The sequence below is a fragment of the Myxocyprinus asiaticus genome, chromosome 25 (assembly GCF_019703515.2).
Source record: "Myxocyprinus asiaticus isolate MX2 ecotype Aquarium Trade chromosome 25, UBuf_Myxa_2, whole genome shotgun sequence".
NCBI lineage: Eukaryota > Metazoa > Chordata > Actinopteri > Cypriniformes > Catostomidae > Myxocyprinus > Myxocyprinus asiaticus.
Genome location: NC_059368.1, coordinates 10,206,980 through 10,230,828, shown reverse-complemented (window position 1 = coordinate 10,230,828; position 23,849 = coordinate 10,206,980). Strand labels below are relative to the sequence as shown.

The following is a 23,849-nucleotide window of genomic DNA, read 5'->3' as shown; positions in this document are numbered from 1 at the left end:
ACCTGAAATTATTATTATTTTTTTTTCCTATTGGGGCCAGCTTTATTCTTCTACTTTTGATCTTAAACGTGTCTATTAAATCAGATTTTAGCAAATCAACAGGTCTGCTCTTCATTAACCACCATCATGAAACACATCATGTGAAAACAGCAACGGTTTAAAGCGGTTGTCATCAAGTGCCCTGATTTAAAGAAGTGAAAATGCACATTGATTCCACCTGGTGCATGCTGGTATAAATGTCATGAGAATCAGCCATAATGTTGTCTAGACGAGGCCAAGCTGGATATAGTGCTCTGGTGGCTACATATACAATGTGTTTCTATGACTTTATGAATTTAATGTACAACAATTCTACAAACTCAATTTATAAATATAGCTGCAAGCAGCAATTAACGGGGTTTAGGCCTTTAAGGTCATTTAAGCACATAAGTAACAGATATTAAATATGAATTAGACAGCCTGTTTACAACTAAAACTATATTAAAGTGCCATAATTTTGAGAAACATCAGGTGAGGTATCACACATATATTATATTTTTTACATTACTGACTGTTATAGGGTTATAAGTGGCCATGCCCACAGCTTATGTTTTAGTGTAGCTTTGCAAAGTTGAATCGAAAGTTAAATCTTTTTTGATAATTACTAATAATGGGACTCCAGTGAATCTTTCTGCACTGGTTTGGTTCCGATTGGGTGAATGAACTAGGACTAGTTCAAATAGCTGCTAAAAGATGATTTTGTTGATGGCGGCCATGTTTTTCAAGGTATGTGACTGTCCTCAAAGACCTTGATGGCACCTTAGACACAGACACTGCATGCAAAATTTCAAGTCAATCGGCCCAACTGTTCCATAGCTAGATACATTTAAAAAAATGTTTCCTATTATAGCACCACCAAGAGGTGGAGATACACAATTGTTTTTGTGTGTCCTTAGAATGACTCCATAAATATGTGTACCAAATTCGGTGACAATATCTGATTCTGGAGTTATAACCATTTTAGTAAAAGTGGCCACGGCCATTACGAATGTTTAACGTTTGACGATAAATTAATATTTAAAAATTCCTTGGTTAAATTTTCATTTTGGGACTTGTTTTTACACTGGTTTGGTTCCAATCGGGCAAATGGCCTAGGACTAGTTTGAAAAAGTAATCTTTTAAAATAATCTAAAGTATTAGTATTTATAAGTATTATTAAGATTTTGTTTCACACCAATGGTACAATAGGCAAAGTTGTTCAGAATGAGGAGATCTACAATATGGTATGAATAACATGTTTCTTTGTGAAACAGAGTGTATAATATATATAATATAATACTTGTTATCTAAGAATATGTTCTCAACCTCACTTTTGTGTGAAATCTTGTTGAACATAAGACCTAAACTTAGGCAACCAGTTGGACCTTAGACAAGTAGATGCCTATTTAATTAGATCCAAACGAAAACAAGGCTGTTTTAAGGGAATGCGTGATGTCCGATCAATTTTCACAACCCATGTTTTCTACAGTATCTCGTCCACTGGAAATTTGTGTAAAGACATATTTTAAATGTTTTTTGGCTAAACGATTTACACCAAGGTACACAACAGTATGACATATTGAACGGACAATACTTCTATCCATCACAGTCTAGTGTTCATTTGTGTCCAGTTAAAGATGGTATATACTGTACTTTGACTAAGATCTATTGTCTCTAGAACCTGTCCACTTTAGGTGAGAGTGAAGAGACTAAGGACAAAAAAGGAGGTGTGTTATGTAAGAAAGAGTAGGAAAATCATTCGTTTTGGAAGCTGAGGTAAAGACAAGCAGCCATGTTAGTTTATAAACAGTCTGTGGTGAAGTCTGGGCCGTATGATCTCAACCCACTAAAGCATGAAATTACTACGTTATGACACACTCAGTTACCAGCTTTTCGCTCGACAGATAAAAAGACCATCAATGATAAAAGAGATGCTAAAAATAACATACATTAGTCCAGTGACACTTCACTTAACTTCACATAGATTGTTGCTTTTCTGCCAAGACAAACTTAAGCAACTACAAACTGCTTCAAATGACAAGACTAAGATATAAACATTTCATTAGAATGGAATGAGTGGCCTTCACATCTAGAGAAAGAGAGGTGCTATGCTTTTTCCACTCTTCTTTCAGGGTGGTGTGGTATGCATGTGGGTATTTAAGCAATTACAGCTGTTCCTCGGCCAAGTTGTGAGTTTACTGTTGGGTGTGGAGGTGAAAGAGTGGATCACGCATACCGAGCCTAACCTTACCATTAATCCTGACATTCGTGTCAAATTTAACAGTCCCCTGCTTTTAATCAAGACCAGATCCTCTGCTTGCTGGGAGATGAATAGCCCTAGACCAGGAATGGGGGAGGAGAATAGGTGAGTTGTGCATGAAGACACACTATTCATCTTAAACAGATCCAGGCCAGATCCTCTTGAGCTCTTCTTTTTTTGTGTGTTCAACTTTGACCTCAGCTAAATATATTTAAATATGCAACTTTAAAACAGCACAATGCGTCTCTTAGGAATGCAGGTCTTTAACAGCAGAGATGAGTCAGAGTTAGCCATCAAACTTTCGCACCATCCTTGACTCAGGCATGCATAACATCTGAAAATGAATATTACAACAAAGGAAATGGGACTGAGCATAGGTGTAATCTAGTGTAAAACAGTAAACAGTCATAGCCTCAACATTAGACAGCATGCTCACGGACCGCCCACAGTCCTTTCGCTGACCATCTTATGCATATTGCACATATAACTGGTAAGTACATTCTTGATCTGACAATTTGGTGAACTGACATAACAGTAAATGGACTCTGTGCTGCAGTGCCTGAGATGTCCTGTTATTAGAGGAAGCAGGTCACCTCTGTGTCACCCAGAGAAAATAAAAGTGACCTCCTGACTTGCAATGTTTCCAGCGAGGAGCAAATAAATGTGGAAAGCCCGGAAGACCTGCTGCTCTTTCTGCTATTACTCAGCATTATGGTCCAGCTGAACCGCAGCCCAGTCACAGCAAAGGCAATAAAAAAACATGTCTCAGGAAAATTGAGAGGCAGGAAAAAAAAGAGACAGTTAGATTGAGAAACACTGCATGTTCTTGTAATAGTTTATACAGTAGGAGTGATGCCTATGGTTAAGATAAAGATATACTTTGTGGAAAAAAAAAAGCCTGCCTCAATTTATATTATCATATTATCGTGTTTTCAACCATTGACTCATTATATATTATGAATAATATTTATGTATTATTTTAATAATTAAACATTTATATGTAGAATTTGATTATTTAAAATATATAAATAAATAATTTGATTAATATTTTATTATAAATTATATACATAAAAATAAGGGTTAAATTAAGCAACAATAGAATGGCCTAACTATTTCATTTTTCACTATCCAATCAAATCCCAATGTATAAAATTAAGCCACCTCCTATATTATTTATCACTGAATTAATATTCTGTTTCATGTGAAATACGTCACATTACAGAAGTTAATTGTGTTGCAAATGTTCCTTGTAGATGCTTACATTTATGCATTTGGCAGATGCTTTTATTGAAAGTGACTTAAAGTGCATTCCAGTATGTGTACCCAAGGAATCAAACCCATGACCTTGGTGTTGCTAGCACTGTAACATTTGAGCTACAGCAACATTGTGCTTACATTATGTCAGCAAAACAATTCCCATCTATTTCTGGAGAGATGGATCTTTGAAGCAGTGATAGTCATCTTTAAAAGAAAACTCCTTAGCTACTTACATTCCTTCCATTCTCAGCAAGAAGACACTACATTAATATTCTCATCACAGCACTAAGCTGTCAGGACACACAAGATTCATCAAAGATCCCTCTAACCCCCCTCCTACAGATATGATTTGGGTCACTATGCACAGAGCTCTATTATTTACAGCTGTGCTCAAAAGTTTGCATACCCTGGCAGAAATTGTGAAATATTGGCATTGATTTTTAAAATATGACTGATCATGCAAATAAACTGTATTTTATTTAAGGATAGTGATCATATGAAGCCATTTATTATCACATAGTTGTATGGCTCCTTTTTAAATCATAATGATAACAGAAATCACCCAAATGGCCCTGATCAAAAGTTTACATACACAAGGTGACACATACAAGTTTAAATGGCAATTAAAGGTTAATTTCCCACACCTTTGGCTTTTAAAATTGTAATTAGTGTCTGTGTATAAATAGTCAATGAGTTTGTTAGCTCTCACGTGGATGCACTGAGCAGGCTAGATACTGAGCCATAAGGAGCAGAAAAGAACTGTCAAAAGACCTGCGTAACAAGGTAATGGAACTTTATAAAGTTGGAAAAGGATATAAAAAGATATCCAAAGCCTTGAAAATGCCAGTCAGTACTGTTCAATCACTTATTAAGAAGTGGAAAATTCAGGGATCTCTTGATACCAAGCCAAGGTCAGGTAGACCAAGAAAGATTTCAGCCACAACTGCCAGAAGAATTGTTCGGGATACAAAGAAAAACCCATAGGTAACCTCAAGAGAAATACAGGCTGCTCTGGAAAAAGACAGTGTGGTTGTTTCAAGGAGCACAATACGACCATACTTGAACAAAAATGAGCTGCATGGTCGAGTTGACAGAAAGAAGCCTTTACTGCGCCAATGCCACAAAAAAGCCCGGTTACAATATGCCCGACAACACCTTGACACGCCTCACAGCTTCTGGTACAATGTAATTTGGAGTGACGAGACCAAAATAGAGCTTTATGGTCACAACCATAAGCGCTATGTCTGGAGAGGGGTCAACAAGGCCTATAGTGAAAAGAATACCATCCCCACTGTGAAGCATGGTGGTGGCTCACTGATGTTTTGGGGGTGTGTGAGCTCTAAAGGCACGGGGAATCTTGTGAAAATTGATGGCAAGATGAGTGCAGCATGTTATCAGAAAATACTGGCAGACAATTTACATTCTTCTGCATGAAAGCAGAAGATGCTCTTGGACTTTCCAGCATGAGAATGACCCTAAGCACAAGGACAAGTTGACCCTCCAGTGGTTACAGCAGAAAAAGGTGAAGGTTCTGGAGTGGCCATCACAGTCTCCTGACCTTAATATCATCGAGCCACTCTGGGGAGATCTCAAACGTGCGGTTCATGCAAGACGATCAAAGACTTTGCATGACCTGGAGGCATTTTGCCAAGACGAATGGGCAGCTATACCACCTGCAAGAATTTGGGGCCTCATAGGCAACTATTACAAAAGACTGCACACTGTAATTGATGCTAAAGGGGGCAATACACAGTATTAAGAACTCAGGGTATGCAGACTTTTGAACAGGGGTCATTTCATTATTGTTCTTTGTTGCCATGTTTTGTTTTATGATTGTACCATTCTGTTATAACCTACAGTTGAATATGAATCCCATAAGAAATAAAATAAATGTGTTTTGCCTGCTCACTCATGTTTTCTTTAAAAATGGTACATATATTACCAATTCTCCAAGGGTATGCAAACTTTTGAGCACAACTGTACTAAACTAGCAAGTAAGTAGAGTAGTTCTCGAACAGCCATAATGCTTATATGACAGCTATATGTCACTAGTAAAAAAACAAGAATATTTTTTCACTGATGCCAGTGCAGTTGCAAAGGAAGCAATGGACCATTATGACTTACATTAAACACCCATCCAAATAAAAAAATGGGCAATGAATGATTACCTCAGGGGTCTGACAGGGTGTGTGATGTGGAGAGGTGGTCAGTCAGCAGGGGAGTGATGCATTGAAGATAAAGTGATGTTTTTTTTTTTTTAATGAATGGTGTGTGGCGTCAATAAAAAGAGCTGTCACAACAATAATAATATGACTTACTGCAAACCTCGCAGAAAGGCACAATCTACCACTGTGTGCAAAATAACCACCAGGTACCGGCAAAATCATTAGACAGAAAATAGTTGAAGAGGTGAATTTACAAGAGAAAATCACTTGAAAGACATGAGAAAAAATTATATTTTGTAAGAGATATAAATTATATAATATTATAAGAGATAAAATATTAGAACTCAAATTCTAAACAGCAACGGCAAGCCATTCTGTTTGGTCTCAATTTCTCAGATCAAGGGAGAAACGGCAGGTGTACTGTAAAAATTCACATTTGTCTGTCTTTGTGCAAATCCTGTTTGAGAGAAAACATGCCAGACAAAAAGAACCAATAAAGTACAAACTTAAAAGCTGTTTGCTTCTTTATTTTGAGTTATCCATAATGAGGCTCGCTAGGCTTTTATACAAGTGTTTCCTACCCTTTTTTGTCTCATGTACCCCAACAGCCCCTATCAGAAAGACTCAAGTTCCCTTCTTCGACAACAAACCAGAAACGTGTTTGTTTTAACTCATTTTACACATCATAGATTTCAATAAAGTGGTCATAATTACAATTAATTTTTAAACAAAAAAAAACAATCAATATTGTGTGTGAAAAACAGATGGCACTTCTACCACTTATGAGACACCTGATCTTGTTTGTCTTTCACTAGCTTTAACAGTTCTGGGGGCAAATATATACTATCAAAACTTTCTCGAGAAAGACCTAAAAGTAAGTTTTGAATTGAAATCCAATTATGTTTTAAATAAAAGATTACAACGTAAAATCAAAATATTTCCAAGTGTCTTGGGAATCAGGTGTACATCAGAATGATGAATGACACTGTAACACAGTCTCCCTAAATCAGCTATACAAACCCTTAACCATACATTACTCCAAACTAATATGAGAGTTAGGGTGGAAGTTCCTACCCTACCTTGACCTTCTGATTGGTGAACACATCTACATCCACTGCACAGGCGATGAGGGTAGAGATACTACAGTCCACGCTTCTGGAAGGCATGCTGGGTTCACTCAGGGTTAAGAGACAACCGGCTCCTGACTGAGTGTGTTTGTGTGTGTGTGTGTGTGTGTGAGATGAGTGAGTCTGAAAGCACACAAGGAGCCTCTGTGTTTGGATGTGCTGATTTCCTGTTCTGAAGAGCTTGCTGTAACTCTGAGGCAGTGTGTGTGTGTGTGAGTAAGTGTGTTCTCGGCAGTTCTGAAAGAGCAGGCGGGCAGGCAGAGAGCAAAGAATGAGTCTCCCCCCACTCTCTTACTCCCTCCGATGACATCACTACCTCTCTTATGAATGCTCGCTTGCGCTTGCACTTGCACACCAACAATTTAATGTTTAAAGTACCAAACACACTTCTAGTGTACAGTATACATGTATACATTGTGTATTGTGAATATTTTGTATTTATTATGTGTAAGGTGCATAATCTTCATCTGTACTTTTTCCCTAATTTGTTTGCCACTCAGATGAATGGCATTCTGCTCTGATCTCTGCACCTGTGACAATCTCTCTCTCTCTCTCTCTCTCTCTCTCTCTCTCTCACACACACACACACACACACTCACGGCTGTGTTCGTCACTCCTACCGCACAGGTCTGGGTGCAGAGTGACAACAAAAAGGACAAAATTATTAACTTGTAGACATAAATGTATTGACAATACATACCAGTGTCTAAATCTATCTATCTGTCTGTCTGTCTGCCTGCCTGCCTGCCTTTCTATCTATCTATCTATCTATCTATCTATCACTATTTATATGGGACAAACCAAAGTGTGAAATACAGATACTGTTCATAGTTTCTGTATGTCTTTTTTTATTTTATTTTTTGTCAGTCAATTCTTTATTCTCTAAGTTAGGGCTAAAAACAGATTTGTGGTGTGGTTGGGTGGCTTACAAAGCAGGACAGGAGAGTGACTCAGCACTGCAGATTTATAAGCATCATAGACAACTAATGAGGGAATGGAAAAGAGGTCTTAAAAAAGAAGGCAGTCAAGAGAAAGAGAGAGCAATAGAGATGGAGAGATAAGGTCTGTATATGCAGGCATGATGGATAGATTATTAATATATCATGCAATTACAGGACATCATTCAGCATGCAAAAAAAAAATAAATAAATAAAAAATCTAATTTAGGAGGCTGTTTATGTTTCTGAAGCATGTCACACTTCAGTTTGACTTTATTACTTTTGTATGTCAAACTGTATGAGCAAAATATTCTTTAGGGTACAAAACACAAATGTCACAAATTTAGACACAAATGACTATAACTGCTGAAGGGGTTTATTTTGTTCAAATGACCAGCTGACTAGATATATAATCCTGCATAGGCCTATTGCAAGGCTACTTATCAAATAAACAAATGAGTGATACGAGAAACATGGAAATAGCACAGCTACATCAGTTGTCTTGGACAACGCTGACCGATCACTATCCAGGATCGAAACTATCAGTTTTCTAATAAAGGAATATAAAAAAGCATCAGAATGGAAAAACAAAAAGAGACACAGTGAGCACTCAGTACTAGAGGGACAAACAAAAAGGTCAGTGATCGTCCTAAATGGCCTATGCTAAAAGACTCGGCACCAGACAATTGAGTCATCACATTGTCTGCAATGCGTCCTCAGAAGATCGTGTTTACCTTTACAGCACTCCGAGAGCAATGATAGAATAGAACTGTGAGAGTAAGTTATGTTGTCCTGTCTTGATGGATGCACTTGAGTTTTATCAGAACGGGTCAATAAATGAGCAGCATAAATGACGCTGGCACCAAGGCAACCTTGAGAGGGGAAATGGCCTCACTACACAACACCTGGTGCAGAACAGCCCAGATGAAAGCTGCTAATCTAAGCAGGCTTGACTATAATGGATGGATATGAAACTCCTGGTATATATACGCCAATTGGGCTAGCTGATAGTGACCGTGCAAACAGCATGAGGGTCCTTGAGAATGACAAGGCTGGAATAGAGTAATACTGTGTACTTCCTGAGATGCAATGGGAAATTTTCAATTAGGAGGCAAGGACAGCATTGGGAACACACCATTAGTAACACACACACACATTATTAAATGAATTGGCATAAACTACATTTCATGAGTTTCCTATTTAGCACAACAGTAGAGTTCCCCAAGTATTTCACATTTTTATGTTATAGAGCATAATTTTATCCATAGAGAAATTGATTTTATGGATATTTTATAAATTTTTGAGACCAGCCGTGAGCTCTGAGTTTGTACTGTATATGCTTCATAGGAGCCATGAGTCAGAGCAGGGGCATGGCCAGAAAACTAAGCTTTGCCACCCCACTTGCCACCCCAACTCGGACCTAGCTTGCATAGTGGAGACGGTGCACAACGGCTTAACCCACCCATGTCGTGCACGTTCCACACGTTGACAACAAATTTTTTTAAAGCTGAAGTGTATAATTTCAAACAGAATTGCAAAAATAATTACTGTTTCAAACAGGTTTCCCGATCACTTAGTCACTGGGCTGGACAGGCCGCTCAAACAGACCAATGTTTTGAAAGTGCCACAAAGCCACAGTGGTTAATATTTTTCTAAGAATGACTTACAGTACAGTTGTCTCTGCATATTAAGCTGGGATAGGGGGTAAAAATGTAATAGAAAAATTACACACATCACCTTTGCCTAATTCCTGTTGAAGAACTGCACTACCCACATTCCTGAAGCGAGATTCAACAAACAGAAAAGATGCTGTTGCCATGGAAACAGAAATAGCAAAAGAGCTCAGCAATGACCGCCCACTCCCGTAAACCATTGCACTTGATGAATTCAAGTCATTCTGCATTAATTCTAAAACGGCATGCATACTTGTATATTTTTGGATATTTTTCCATAAACCTCCAATATATGGAATTTTACACATATAGTCAATAGTTTTAGATCATACAGTCGATTCTGATTCGATTGCATCATTAAAAATGCTGCATGGGAAAGGTAGTTAGTTCCATCATAAAGACATTAAATACACAGTCCCACACCTTTGTCTTTTTTCCTGTTTTCAGATACTTTTTTGCTTGAAATCAAAGATCGTAAAGTTTTGATTAATCTCTGAGCTCGTTGATTTGCTTTGAACCAAGGCCACTGAAAAAGTGGGTGGTCAGTGTTGTGTTCAGTTGAAATTGATTGAATTTGCCATGTAAAATCCTGAAGTGCCACTATGGCTTCTTTTAAGACAACTATTTATAGTATACCTAGTGGTCAGAGCATTCACCCTGGACATCCTTCAAACAACATTGGTGGAACTATTTTAAAAGCTAATCTTTCTCTACCATTTGCTCCATAAATGTCATGGAAATGGTTCTAAATATGGAGCTATGGCTTGCCTGTGGTCCCACTATGCTATGCTGAGTCTATGTGATATGTTGTTTCAGTCCCTATCTGGTCAGTTTCCACCATGATTTTTTCCTCTTTTGTCCCTGAGCTAGGTCAGGGGTTGCAGGTGATCTGTTCCATCAGCTAAATAGTTTGCTGTCCCTACATAAAAGATTAATAGAAAACATAGAAAATTCTTTATAGAATCTGCAGCATACCATCTTTAGACTTTGATCCTGCACTTGGCAAAAAAAAAGAAAAAAAAAGGAAGAGGCAGTCTGGAATTATCATCTGACTTACAATGACCTTCTGAAGGGATGTTGAGGTGAAAAAAAAGAGGGAAGTAATGAGGATCTATGTTATCGATGTAGTTGCCTTTATTAATTAAATCACTTTATTAATGATTCATCATCAGGGTGAGAAGATATAGACAGAATTGTAAATTTTGGGTAAAATTTTCTTTTAAAATTTTTCTCCCAATTTGGAATGCCCAATTCCCAATGTGCCTTTAATCGCCCCAGTCCGGGTGGCGGAGGACGAATCCCAGTTGCCTCCGCGTCTGAGACTGTCAACCAGCGCATCTTATCATGTGGCTTGTTGAGCGCATTGCCACGTAGACATAGCACTTGTGGAGGCTTCACACCATCCACTGCGGCAACCACGCTCAACTCACCATGCGCCCCACTGAGAACGAACCACATTATTGCGACCATGAGGAGTTTACCCCATGTGACTCTACCCTCCCTAGCAACCGGGCCAATTTGGTTGCTTAGGAGACCTGGCTGGAGTCACTCAGCATGCCCTGGGATTCGAACTAGCGAGCTGGCGAACTCCAGGGGTGGTAGCCAGTGTATTTTACCACTGAGATACCCAGGCCCCCTCTTTTAAAATTTTCTAAATTTCTATGACTTTTCCAGGCTAGGAAATCACAATTTTAAAATTCTATATCTTAGTTTTCCATGACCATGGGAATCCTTTACTACGACTTTAGTTTTCTGTATGAATGTCAGATTACTTACTATAACTTATTACTGTTAGTGTTAAGCAAATGCTTGAGGTGCTGATGTTATTTTAACTGGATAATCTTTGACTCTATGACATCTTGGAATCTATCTAAGAATTTGTGCCATTTCTCAACATGACAAACTGGTAACACTCCAAATAACTTTAATAAGTCATCAACAAACATATAATGCTTTTCAGCTCAATAGATCATGTAGGCTACGTTCAACTACACTGTAAAAAGTGTAACTTTGCAGTACTGTTTTATATTTTCTAAATGTAAAATATTTTTTGTTAATATGCAGAAAAAATAAATATAGGAGATAAAATATTTTTTTCTGATTTTTTTTAAAATTATTATTATTTGAATAAAACAAGAGAATGTAGATGCTATCCACTGTAGACATTTTTAAAGGTTACCTGATTTTTTTTTTTTTTTCAGAGTATGAATATATTAAAATACTGTATATAATATGACAATCAAAGGTCATTTTTACTGTTAGAATATCATTGTACATGAGTACAAGTTTAACTACGTTCATGCTCTCTTTACTGTACAGTGTGTCCTTTTTGGAGCTTGAAAGTTTTGGACTTAAATTGTATGAACAAAAACACCTCATAAATCCTTCGAAAAATCTTAGTTTGTGTTCCACAGGAGAAAGAATGTCATATGAGTTTGACACAGAATGAGGGTGAGTAAATGATGAAAGAATTTTCATTCTTGAGCGAACTAACCTTTTAAGAAAAATATACAGTAATTTCTTACTTATTTGAGTGAACATAATTTCTTCTTTGATTTGATTTTGATGAATTAGCTCACCAAAGAAGAATCTGAGACAGGAAATACTGTATTTTAAGGTGCACACAGACTATGACATAATAAACATGCAGTCATGCCTTAGTCATCCCTTATTCTCTCTCTGTCTCTCACACACACTCTCTGTCTTTCTTTTTGTTTCTCACGGATAGAGTGCTGTCTCAGGGGTTAGTCACACTCTTCAGGTGTATACATTTTTGCAAAACTTGTTAAACGTGTCTCCAGGTACAATTCCCTGCAGTTTTCAGGAGAAATCAACACTAGACGTGCTACAACAACTGTGTGTTTTATTCACTTTCACTCAAATCATGACTTTAATGGCTGATTATGACTTTATAAATACTTTTGTTTTTCTCTCTATTACTCAGACCCTGCTATTTTATATCAACACAATATAACTCTAACGCATCTTTTGAAAAATGTTACATTTCAATGCTTGTATTACAGACCCACTTACATATATACACTTATTCCAACATGATTAGCTTGTGCGGTAGCTCACCTGATAGGGTGTTGTACTAGAGTCAGAGGGCCATGGTTCAAGTCCAGCCATGAACTCAATTTGACATGTAATATTACAGAATCATAGAAGCGGCATGAAATGATGTGGTTAGTTCAGAAAATGTCCTTTTTCATTTTGCTTCTGCATTTTAAAACACTAAAGCCCCATTCACATTGTCAGTGATTTTGTCACTAGTCTCTGTATTTCTTGTTGCGTGGGTGTTCCTACTGCTGTCGCTCTAATGTTATTATTTGGCTGCATCTGATCACAGATGAGCTGCCAGTAAAACAAATATATTGTTTTGCCTCAAATAATGAACATTTTTCAGGGAAGAGAGCTCTTATATAAACCACAGCTGTGCTCAATGCATCCTATCATGAACAAGACAAACAATCTATTAATGTATGAATTAACTCAATCACTATGTCGACAATTTCTGGTACATTATCCAATTTGATAAGAAATCAGTTTACTTGCCGCTAAAAATTATCATTCTGGATGGAAACGTTTTTAGAAACTGCAGCAAAACTCGATGCATTATATCAACAAAACGATCGATCTTTCAATGTATCAATCAAACTCACTCAGAATGCCAACAATTTCTGACATGGTTTTTCATGCATAATTGTTTTATTACATCCATGTAAGTGCTTACAGAAACATGATATAGAACAGTGAAATCAATGACAACAACAACTCCGTCTTTACTGCACTTGTCTCCATTATCTCACAGGAGAGAGATGACGTGAGTTTCACTGTCTTTTCTCATTGGCTGTCGCTGCACGATACTGCTCTGCATTTGCATAAAGTTGAACTTTTCTCAACTTTGTCGTGTCTCTTGACACGCCCACATCCTGTTGACATCCGGTCGCTCGAGTCACCGGAAGTGGCCAGCTCTCATTGAAAATTAATGGTCTCCTGTCGCATCCAGCGACAAAATCACTAACAATGTGAACAGTGCTTAATGGTTAGGTTTAGGCATTGATTTGGTAAGGATGTCTTTTTTAAACATCTCATTTATATTTTAAAACACTACTGGTAAGGTTCAGGCAAATGTTTTACATTAGGGAGGTATGTTTTAAAAAACATCCATCTAAAATTCACCTTAAAACCTCGTCTGAATACAACACCATTTTATTAGCTTTTAGCGCCCCCGGCTGGACCTTTTACTGGAAACCTGCAGCCAAACGTGTTATACAGCATGTAAATTTTTAATTGCAAAAATGTTGTAATGTTCATGTAAATTTCATGAGATCAGGCTGGTTGCATCATACTGTTCATGTGTTACATTTGCCTAAGTTTACTTCCATGTTGTTTCTTCATCAAATAGCACTGTCAAATTTGAATCAAGTCAATTACTGAAACAACAGCGAAACCTTGAGTAACGAGTAGCATATATAGTATGTATGTGTAGATGTATATGGAATACTGATAATGCACCTTTGTTGCACAGAAAATTAATGTGATATATTTATTTCTATAAATATAATACTAATTTCTTTTGTAATAAACAAAGAAATAGATGTCCTATTATAGTAAACATATACACTGTAGATATGAAATAATCATAAAAATAGAATTTATGGAAGTGCAAAAACAAAACAAAAAAACAACAACAACACTATTGCATACCTAGGGTCTCTAATGACCCTATACACTTTTGGTACGTAAGCCATTATAAAAAAATAAAAAAATAAATAAATAAATATTTAAATATATATATATAAATATATGTGTGTGTGTGTGTGTGTGTGTGTGTGTGTGTGTGTGTGTGTGTGTGTGTGTGTGTGTTAGACTATTTATAAGAGAAAGATTGAGGAAACCTACAGAGGTGTGGGCACAACTCCAAAAAATGGATGAGGTACAGGAGGTGGAATGAGGTCCTGGGTCACTAAAGACCCGAGGTATGCGTTTAAGGGTTAAAGAAAAAAAAAAAAAAAATACAAATCTAATAACTTCCTCCACCTCTGAAATTACTTTTCTTTTCTGCTAACGCAACTGAGGCCAGTTAAATGAGAGGCAGGAAAATAAGTGCAGTTACGCTAAATTCTTTTACTCTACTGACAGTGTTAAAGTCTACACATAAACATGCCTGCACACACACATTCACACTTCAGATCTGCCTTAAGCATAATCAGGTGGCCAGACAGCCTTTATTTCATATCTGGACATGTTTAATCTGATGAGGCAGATAGCAATCCTGAATCTACAGAGCACAGACACGGAAAGGATATGATTAGCTCAACTGAAACCACCCGAATATACTTCACAGCAGACTCCTGCATGTTTAAACAAGTAAAGTAGGGTAAATGAACCACCAGCGATCTGCAGTAATAGATGAAGAAAGGAGATTAAGTGTGCATGTAAGCGGCAGTCTGGAATTATCATCCAATTTACAGTGACCTTCCGAGGGGATGTTGAGGTGAAAGAAAGAGGCAATCAATTAGGATTAGGATGTCACTGGTGTAGCCGCCATATTTTATTTAATCACTTTATTTATGATTTGTCATCAGGGTGAGAAAATATAGACAGAATTTTAATTTATGGGTAAAATATTCCTTTAAAATGTTCTTAATTTCTATGGCTTTTCCAGGCTTGGAAATCACAATTTTATATTTCCCTGACATTTAGTTTTCCATGACTGTGGGGATCCTTTACTGTGTGAGGTATTTGAGTTTTCTGTATGCATGGAATTCCCTGGATGATGTACTGAGTTTGCCAAAATGTGCAATGTACAACGAGCAAATTAAATACTGTATCCAGCAATGCGCTTGACCATTTGTGATGAATGAACTGGGAGTTATATCAACCACAATTTATAACATCTCTTTCTTATCATTACTTGATCAGACTGCTCAAAGACATAAAATTGCATTATAAATGTAAAATAACCATATTTCTTTCAGAGATGATACTTGCTGAATTAAACAACGCAACATGGTTAAATGCAACAGTGTAGCTTACTACTGTTTATCTTTGCATAATACATATTGTTTTGCATACCATATTGTACAACTTAAAATAGTAGGCAGTGTACAGCATATAATGTGTGGAGTATGCAGTAATCAGGGTGCTAGAATTCAATTCAAAACATGTAAGGAGAAAGAGGATTAAAAGCGAAAAAGAAATAGACAAGAGTTTGCAGAATGAAAGAGGGCAGTGAAACATGGAGACAAACACACAATGAGAATGAGAGAGGGAGAGAGGAAAGGAAGAGAGTAGCAGACTGCAGCGAGCTGATTAATGGCACTGCTGATGAAAGGCTAGTATTGACGTCAGACACAATAGAAAGTGAGAAAGCGGGAGGGAGAAAGCCTTTCACTCAAGCTCGCACACAATATTCATGGAATACAGTATATAGACACATAATTTTATTCAAGTAGACAATGTCACATTCTCTCACATTCTGCACAGTTTAAAAGCAGAATGAATATATTTTTGATGAGCACTCTACAAGATCTTTAATCTTAAATCACTGTTGAACACTGCTTTGTAAGAGTGAATCAAGAACTAAAGGACCTCTTTATTCAGAGCCATGGCATAGCGGTGGGACACATGCTTTGGCACATTGAGCTGTGGTGCTAATACGGGCAATGTGAGTTTGAATCTGGCTTCCATCACTTTTTAATCCTGTCCATCACTTGTCCTCTCTCTAATGTCTATCAAAAATGTGGGCAAAAATTAAAATGTAAGAGAAAAAAAGTTAAATGTAGCCTATTTCTAAAAAAGAGTTCGTGGACACATTCATGAAACATGAGCAGAACAAATTTCAGTGTAAATTATTCGTACAACCATTATGTAAATTGTTGCGCTGAATGTGCCAATTTGCCTCATAAAGCACCTGTGTGTTAACAATTTCACTCATAGAAATCGGCTATACACTGTATAAGGCTATACGGTGTATCAGAGGCTGCAAATACCTTCTGCAAAAATCTTAGCTAACAGGTTTTTTTTATTTTTTATCTTTAGACTTACCTATGGGATTAAGTTAACCTGGTAAAAACAAACAAACCCAAATCCTCAGAGCTAACAGGGGACATTGAGGTTAGAGTCATGACCTTAGACTTGTAGTCAAGAGCTCTAAACTCTGCCCAATCCCACTGTGACCAATGCATTGTTTAACCTCACTAATCATCTCTGCTAGTTATATTCTCATGCTCATGACCTTAATATTTGCTTAAAACACGTTGAAGTTCAAACTGCCACCTTGTTTGGCCCGTCAAGGGCAGCAGAGCCATCTTGTTACCTTGGTGACATCAGTGTACCGGCAGAGGAGGAGAATGCTACATGCACTGTCATCTCAAAACATGTCATCTCCGACAGACCGCTTTCCATGGGATTGGGGCCAATTTCAAAGAGATTTGGGCCAATTTCAATGGGATTGAGTGCATTTCATATTGGATTTGGGTTGACCCAAAGAACAATTTATGGCTGAGATTACTGTATATAGAGATAAAATCAAGTTGAGGGCAGACACACTATTGCAAGGAGTCAGAAAATCCAACAGATGTGTTCAACTTAAGAAAACCTGTAGAGTTTCTACATTTTTTTTTAAAAAGCTCAGCTTTTCAGAGAGATATGTGCTCTGGAACAGGAGAACTAATCTGAAAGCTTTGTCTAAAATAGATGCCAGCATAAAAAGATTAATTTAAATTGAGAATCGCGTTCAGTTCAGGCAGTCCACGACAGTCAAGCTCGAAATCAGTTGACGCTCAGCTAATTCATGACATCTACCACAATTCAGACACCTATCAGAAAGTTCTTTTTAGATAGTTCACCCAAAAATGAAAATTCTCTCATCATTTACTCACCCTTATGCCATCCCAGATGTGTATGACTTTGGCTTGAACATTGGGGGTTGCAGCATGAAGCATTTACATGTCGTCCCCCCAAGAATCTATACCCCTGACTTTCTTACTTCTGCAGAACACAAAGATTTTTAGAAGAATATTTTGCTCTGTAGGTCCTCTCAATGCAAGTGAATGGTCACCAAAGTTTTGAAGCTCAAAAATCCACATAAATGCAGCATCTGTTCTGTTACCCCAAGGGGGTTTGATTTGCTGCTCTCCCTGCTCTGATGGCTCATGGCTCAGCAGTGTCAGAAATTAACTTTTACAATAAGGGCCAATTTTTGCCCCCTGGATTTGAATTTCAGGGGCATTTTTTTACCTTTATGAGATCATGTATTTTTTCCAAACCATATAAAAAATACACTGTATGCCATCCGTTTATGTAAATATGTCAATTTAATCAATTCATTAACACAAATTCTCAAGCATGAGAATTTATTACCTATTACCCTAAGAATTAAATCAACTCATAAAAATGCCATAATACTTATAACCAGGGGTTAAATTGGGGCGGAACGGCATGTAAATTTATAAAAGAAAAAATATCTCGCCAGTTTGTTTGTCACTTCATTCTATTTCTTGAAGGCAGGCTCCAGTTCAGTTTTTTTATGCATTCCGTCTCCATTTAGTGAGTGTGCCTTGCTCTCTAACAAGTTTGTATACTGTGTGTAGTTGGTTAAGTAATGCAAATGTTAAAATTGATCTTGTATAATTGTTTATGAACCGATAATCTGCCCTTTTCCTCGTGATATGTATGAAAGGGAATAAAAGTCATTGTTGGTGTAGGGCCTCTAGTGTCCATTTCACCAGAAAACTGAAGTGATACGTACAACAAGACACATAAAAGTCACTTTGCAAAAATGTAGCTGTAATGTGATTCTATTAATGAGAACGGGTTGCAGAATTCTGTTACATATCGCTCTGCATGTACATTGGCACACACACACACACACACATACACACTCACATAAACACTCCTGATAATGCCAGGAAAAGGCCTGTTTACACAAACAAACCCTATCTCCAAGCAAAACACAAACAGCTGCACAACAGACACACACAAACACACACACAACACACAATCTGTTTCCGATACACTTTCCCATTCACAAACACACTCCTGCATGCATGCACTCACAGATGCGAGGTCTCTCTCTCTCTCTCTCTCTCTGAAGCTATCTGCCAGGCACTGGAACTGCATTAGCCACTTGGCGGCCGAGCAGTGACACTAAAGGGCTAACGTGGTGCGGTGACGCTTGCTGCTTGCGCACGAGTCACTGTGGCTCGGATCTGCGCTCTGCAGTGTGAACGCTGAACATGGCAGCAGAGCCATACAACACCATTCAAGCATGAGACAGTCACTGTGTCCCTCCCAGTCAAAGAGCGTCATTGCCTTGCAGGCCTCAGTTTGGTTTAAAGCAGCCTTCCGAAATGCACACAAGAATTACCGTCAATTATTCTAGCTGTTCCGGACTTATTTCAGTTAGCAGTAGACATAATGTAGCTGCTAAGCTTTAAAAAAAACATGAAATTAAAAATGAGTTTTGTGACTTTTAGTCCATTTCTGTTAGTTTTGAGGTTACCTATATGTTAGTGTACTCAAATATTGACAAAATCCACTTTTAGCAGAAATACACATTTAATTATTACAGTCTTTCTCATCCGAGAAGACGGTCCAAAAATATTGATGACTCATGTTGCATCAACCACATAAACTATGATATTAAATAAGAAAATAAGGAAATAAGAAATGTGGAAATGTTGGGAAACACTTTATAATAACTTTCATTTATAAATCATTCACAAACATGCATATCAGTATTGCACATTCGAGTATGAATATAATGAACAAATATTACATTACAGTAAATTAAAGTTCGATATTTTTAACTACTTTAAATGTGCAGAAGAGTGCAAATTGTCTGCCAGTATTTTCTGATAACATGCTGCATTCATCTTGCCATCAATTTTCACAAGATTCCCCGTGCCTTTAGAACACCAACACCCCCAAAACATCAGTGAGCCACCAACATGCTTCACAGTGGGGATGGTATTCTTTTCACTATAGGCCTTGTTGACCCCTCTCCAAACATAGCGCTTATGGTTGTGACCATAAAGCTCTATTTTGGTCTCGTCACTCCAAATTACAGTGTGCCAGAAGCTGTGAGGCGTGTCAAAGTGTTGTCGGTCATATTGTAACTGGGCTTTTTTGTGGCACTGGCGCAGTAAGGGCTTCTTTCTGGCAACTCGACCATGCAGCTAATTTTTGTTCAAGTATCATCGTATTGTGCTCCTTGAAACAACCAAACTGACTTTTTCCAGAACGGCCTGTATTTCTCCTGAGGTTACCTGTGGGTTTTTCTTTGCATCCCGAACAATTCTTCTGGCAGTTGTGGCTGAAATCTTTCTTGGTCTACCTGACCTTGGCTTGGTGTCAAGAGATCCCCGAATTTTCCACTTCTTAATAAGTGATTGAACAGTACTGACTGGCATTTTCAAGGCTTTGGATATCTTTTTATATCCTTTTCCAACTTTATAAAGTTCCATTACCTTGTTACGCAGGTTTTTTGACAGTTCTTTTCTGCTCCCCATGGCTCAGTATCTAGCCTGCTCAATGCATCCACGTGAGAGCTAACAAACTCATTGACTATTTATACACAGACACTAATTGCAATTTAAAAAGCCACAGGTGTGGGAAATTAACCTTTAATTGCCATTTAAACCTATGTGTGTCACCTTGTGTATGTAAACTTTTGATCAGGGCCATTTGGGTGATTTCTGTTATCATTATGATTTAAAAAGGAACCAGACAACTATGTGATGATAAATGGCTTCATATGATCACTATCCTTAAATAAAAGACAGTTTTCTTGCATGATCAGTCATATTTTCAAAATCAATGCCAAAATTTCACAATTTCTGCCAGGGTATGCAAACTTTTGAGCACAACTGTAAATGAACTCTAAAGAGAATTTTATAAGTAATTTACATTTTTGAAGTAGTTTTTATATATTTTATTAAATTCTGAAGACTTTCAGATACATTAAAACCGGAATATACACTTTTTGGTGAGTCTTAAAAAAGCCTGGATAATAGAAATTTGGGCAATTTCCATCATTGGTGGAATATGAAATGTCTCAACAACTCTACCCACACAAACACATACCTGTACATATAAGTACAATGGACTAGGATAAACATTTTTTTTACAAAAATAAAAAAATCTTTGTTATAAACATATGAAATTACAACCTTATGTACTTTATATCACCATATGGTACTATATTTATATATTACACATGGTTGAATGTGCAACCATGATTATGTTCATGTTTATTATTATGATAATTTTAATTGAAAAAATAAATACAATTTTTTACAGGTTGCGATAAGGGGCCCAAAAACCCTTACGGCGTCCCTGGTTGCAGTTGTGCTACTGCGCAACTTGATTGCTCTTGAATATATTTGTAAATGTAGTTGGTTAAGTAATACAAATGTTTATATGTATAACCTTACAAGTTTTGTGCTGTAGTAAAAGCATTTTGACGCCATAAGACAGCATTGTGAGGAACAGAGTGAAAAGAAAGTGTTTAAGAACTGATCATTTGCCATTTTACTTGTGATTTGTGTGAAAGTCAATAAATGTTATTGTTGTTGTAGCACCTCTAGTGTTTATTTCACCAGGAAAAAAACATTATTTCAAGAAAAAATCATTCTACAAAATGAAAGTATAGTAATGTGATTATATGCAACAAGCTTTCATCTATACTGGTCCTAAGAGCTCCTCACTGACACCAGTAGAAACCGAAGGCATTTGTTGCATTTGTATCGAAAAGAGAAGATAGATCTGGCAGTCCTGTGCTGCAGAGTGTTTATTTGTCTGGGCCTGTGACAGAGAATTCAGTCTCTTCAGAACTATTTTATTTGCACATAGACAGCTCATCACATCTGCTTATTTGGAGAGAAAATGAGCATTGAGCACTGTCAAATAAACCAGTTCCAGTCTGAGTTGCAGACTGAGGAAAAGCTCCCTGGGACAATACAGCACTCTTCCATGTCTATCTCAGAGTTAAATATGGAACGTTTGGAAGACTGTGATGAATGGAAAAAGGCTGGACGGGTCAGTGTTTTATGTATGGGGAGCAGATACAGTATGACCTCATGTGAGGCAGAGTTTTACCAACTGTTTTCAAAGAGAAGATGTAAACACTGGGGCTATGAGTCCACAGACCATTACAAGATAGATATATTTTACCCAAAGTGACTTACAATACATTTATTATAGAAACAATCTTTCAATTAGCCGTCTGTTTGCTAGTGTGGGTCTTAAAAGTTGACTAAATTAACTTTTAGCTGATTTACGAATTAATAATTTACATTCATTACATTGTAGACTCATGGTCCACTACACATGTTTATGTCTAATCAAATGTTCTCTAGAGTAAGAATGTCTCTCCCCCTGCAACCAACCAGCAAATACTAAATCATATAAAATAAAAATCACTAGCCCTTCAATACTGTTTGTCCTGCACAAATTTCCCATTTCAATAGGATGTGTTAACACAGGAGAGAAAAGCCATTTCAAAAGGCAATTAACCAATAATCACCAAATATGCAGCATCAAAGCCTGTTTCTAGACATAGGAAAAAACTTTAGTGCCACTTTTCCTCTACTGGTCATGACCTTGATTCTACATCATAATAAAAAACACAGCTGAGATCCACTGTACACAGACAGAGATTATCAAAGCCTATACGTCATTATCAGAAGATAATCCTGCACCACTGAGCTTAGGTTTTCTGCTGTGTTATTGTTTGAAAAAGTTATATTTAATTTCAGTAGACTATATTTAGATATTGAGCATTTAAATGACTGCAAAGTAAAATCCTCCCTTTAAATAACAAGTAACTCCAACAGTCCAGTCCAACAAATACATGTAATGAAATATTCTAAATAAAAATCTCAAACAATCCCTCTGACGAATGTATACTTGTTACAGCAATGGGCAAACAAAAGCTTTAAGTATTCCAGTGTCGAAAAAGTGTGGCTTATGTGAAAAACTGAAAAAGAACACAAAGCACCAAAAAGAACACAAAGTGAAACTTATATCAAACTACTAATTAAAATCAAGCTGCTGACATGTTAAATAAACATTTCGAATATTCTGAAATGGAGAAAAAAAATTAGATCATGTAATTGTGCATTTCCTGTTGTTTGTGAAGTTTATTGTGATATTTCATGTGACTTCATAGCCAATGTGTTTGTCTTGTCGACAACAGTTCAGCCAGACGCATCTTTTATTTTGAGCAAAACTCAAAAAGTGCAAAGCTGTACACCACAGTGCTGTCAATATCAAACACTTTGTGGGGATTTTGCCCTGATGGCTAGAGACAGTTCCCTATGTCACTCACTCGACGTTGGTGTCGATGTAGTGACACTAGGGGTCACTCTTGGGAGCCCGAGACACCTCTGGTCTTTGATAAAAGGCCAATGAAAATTGGTGAGTGGTATTTGCATGCCACTCCCCCGAACATACGGGTATAAAAGGAGCTGGTATGCAACCACTCATTCAGGTTTTACGCTGAGGAGCCGATATAAGGTCCGGCCATTTCAGCGGGTAGTTCAGCGTTGTGGCAGGAGGGACCAACGTCTCGTTCCCTCCATCAGGGAACGGAGGTTACACCAGTAACCATGACGTTTTCATTGGGCAATTTAACAAAATAGCTTTGGATGCCTGGAAATATAATGCAGTCACTTTCATCTGTCCATAATCAATAAGATTTTGATTCCATCATTGTCTGTGAATTGCAGGTGGCATGATGTCAAGCCATATATACCCATGTATACCCCACAACAGTATGTAGTTACTTATAAGGGAATATAACCTTAAGAGTAGGGCTGGTATATGAAATATTCAAAATATATTAGTGATGATTTTTGCAGGTGATATTAAATTACACAGCATTGTGAATATATTAATGCGCTTTTTTATATGGCCATAACGTGTCCTAGAGACCATGTCATTAGACTAGTTTCACAACTTACAAGTATGAGAGCGTTAAAATGGTTTAGTAGTGTCTCTCATTTAAATGTCAGTAGCAAAAATGGTGTTAAAATTTTACACGTTGAACAGTCTGATTCATTTCCATGAGTCAGTTGTTTCAATGAATTGATTCAAAACTATTATGCAATTATTTGTTTGCATCATCGCTCAAAAAATGTCAGTAAAAGTATGCTGTTTATTACTGTGAATTAAAGGGATAGTTAACCCCAAAAGGAACATTTTCTAATCATTTACTTACCCTCATGCCATCACAGATGTGTACGACTTTCATTCTTCTGCAGAACACAAAAGAATATTTTCAGAAGAATATCTCAGCTCTGTTGGTCCATACAATGCAAGTGAATGGTGGCCAAAACTTTGAATGTCCTAAAAGCACATAAAGGCAGCATAAAAGTAATCCATACAACTCCAGTGGTGCG

The 23,849-nt window shown here is 37.2% G+C and overlaps 1 protein-coding gene across 2 annotated transcripts in view; it reads right to left on the bottom strand.

Moving 5' to 3' along the window:
* Nucleotides 1–23,849, bottom strand: part of LOC127416284 (calcipressin-2-like) — an 88,665-nt gene that overhangs the window by 26,754 nt on the left and 38,062 nt on the right. The window contains exon 1 of one of the 2 annotated variants that reach the window (XM_051655544.1): nt 6,780–7,051. The exons of the other annotated variant lie outside the window; for it this stretch is intronic. Within the exon in view, the coding sequence (XP_051511504.1) occupies nt 6,780–6,866 (87 nt within the window). The 5' untranslated portion in view covers nt 6,867–7,051. Of the gene's footprint in view, nt 1–6,779; nt 7,052–23,849 lie in introns of those variants that run through there. 2 annotated transcript variants of the gene reach the window in all.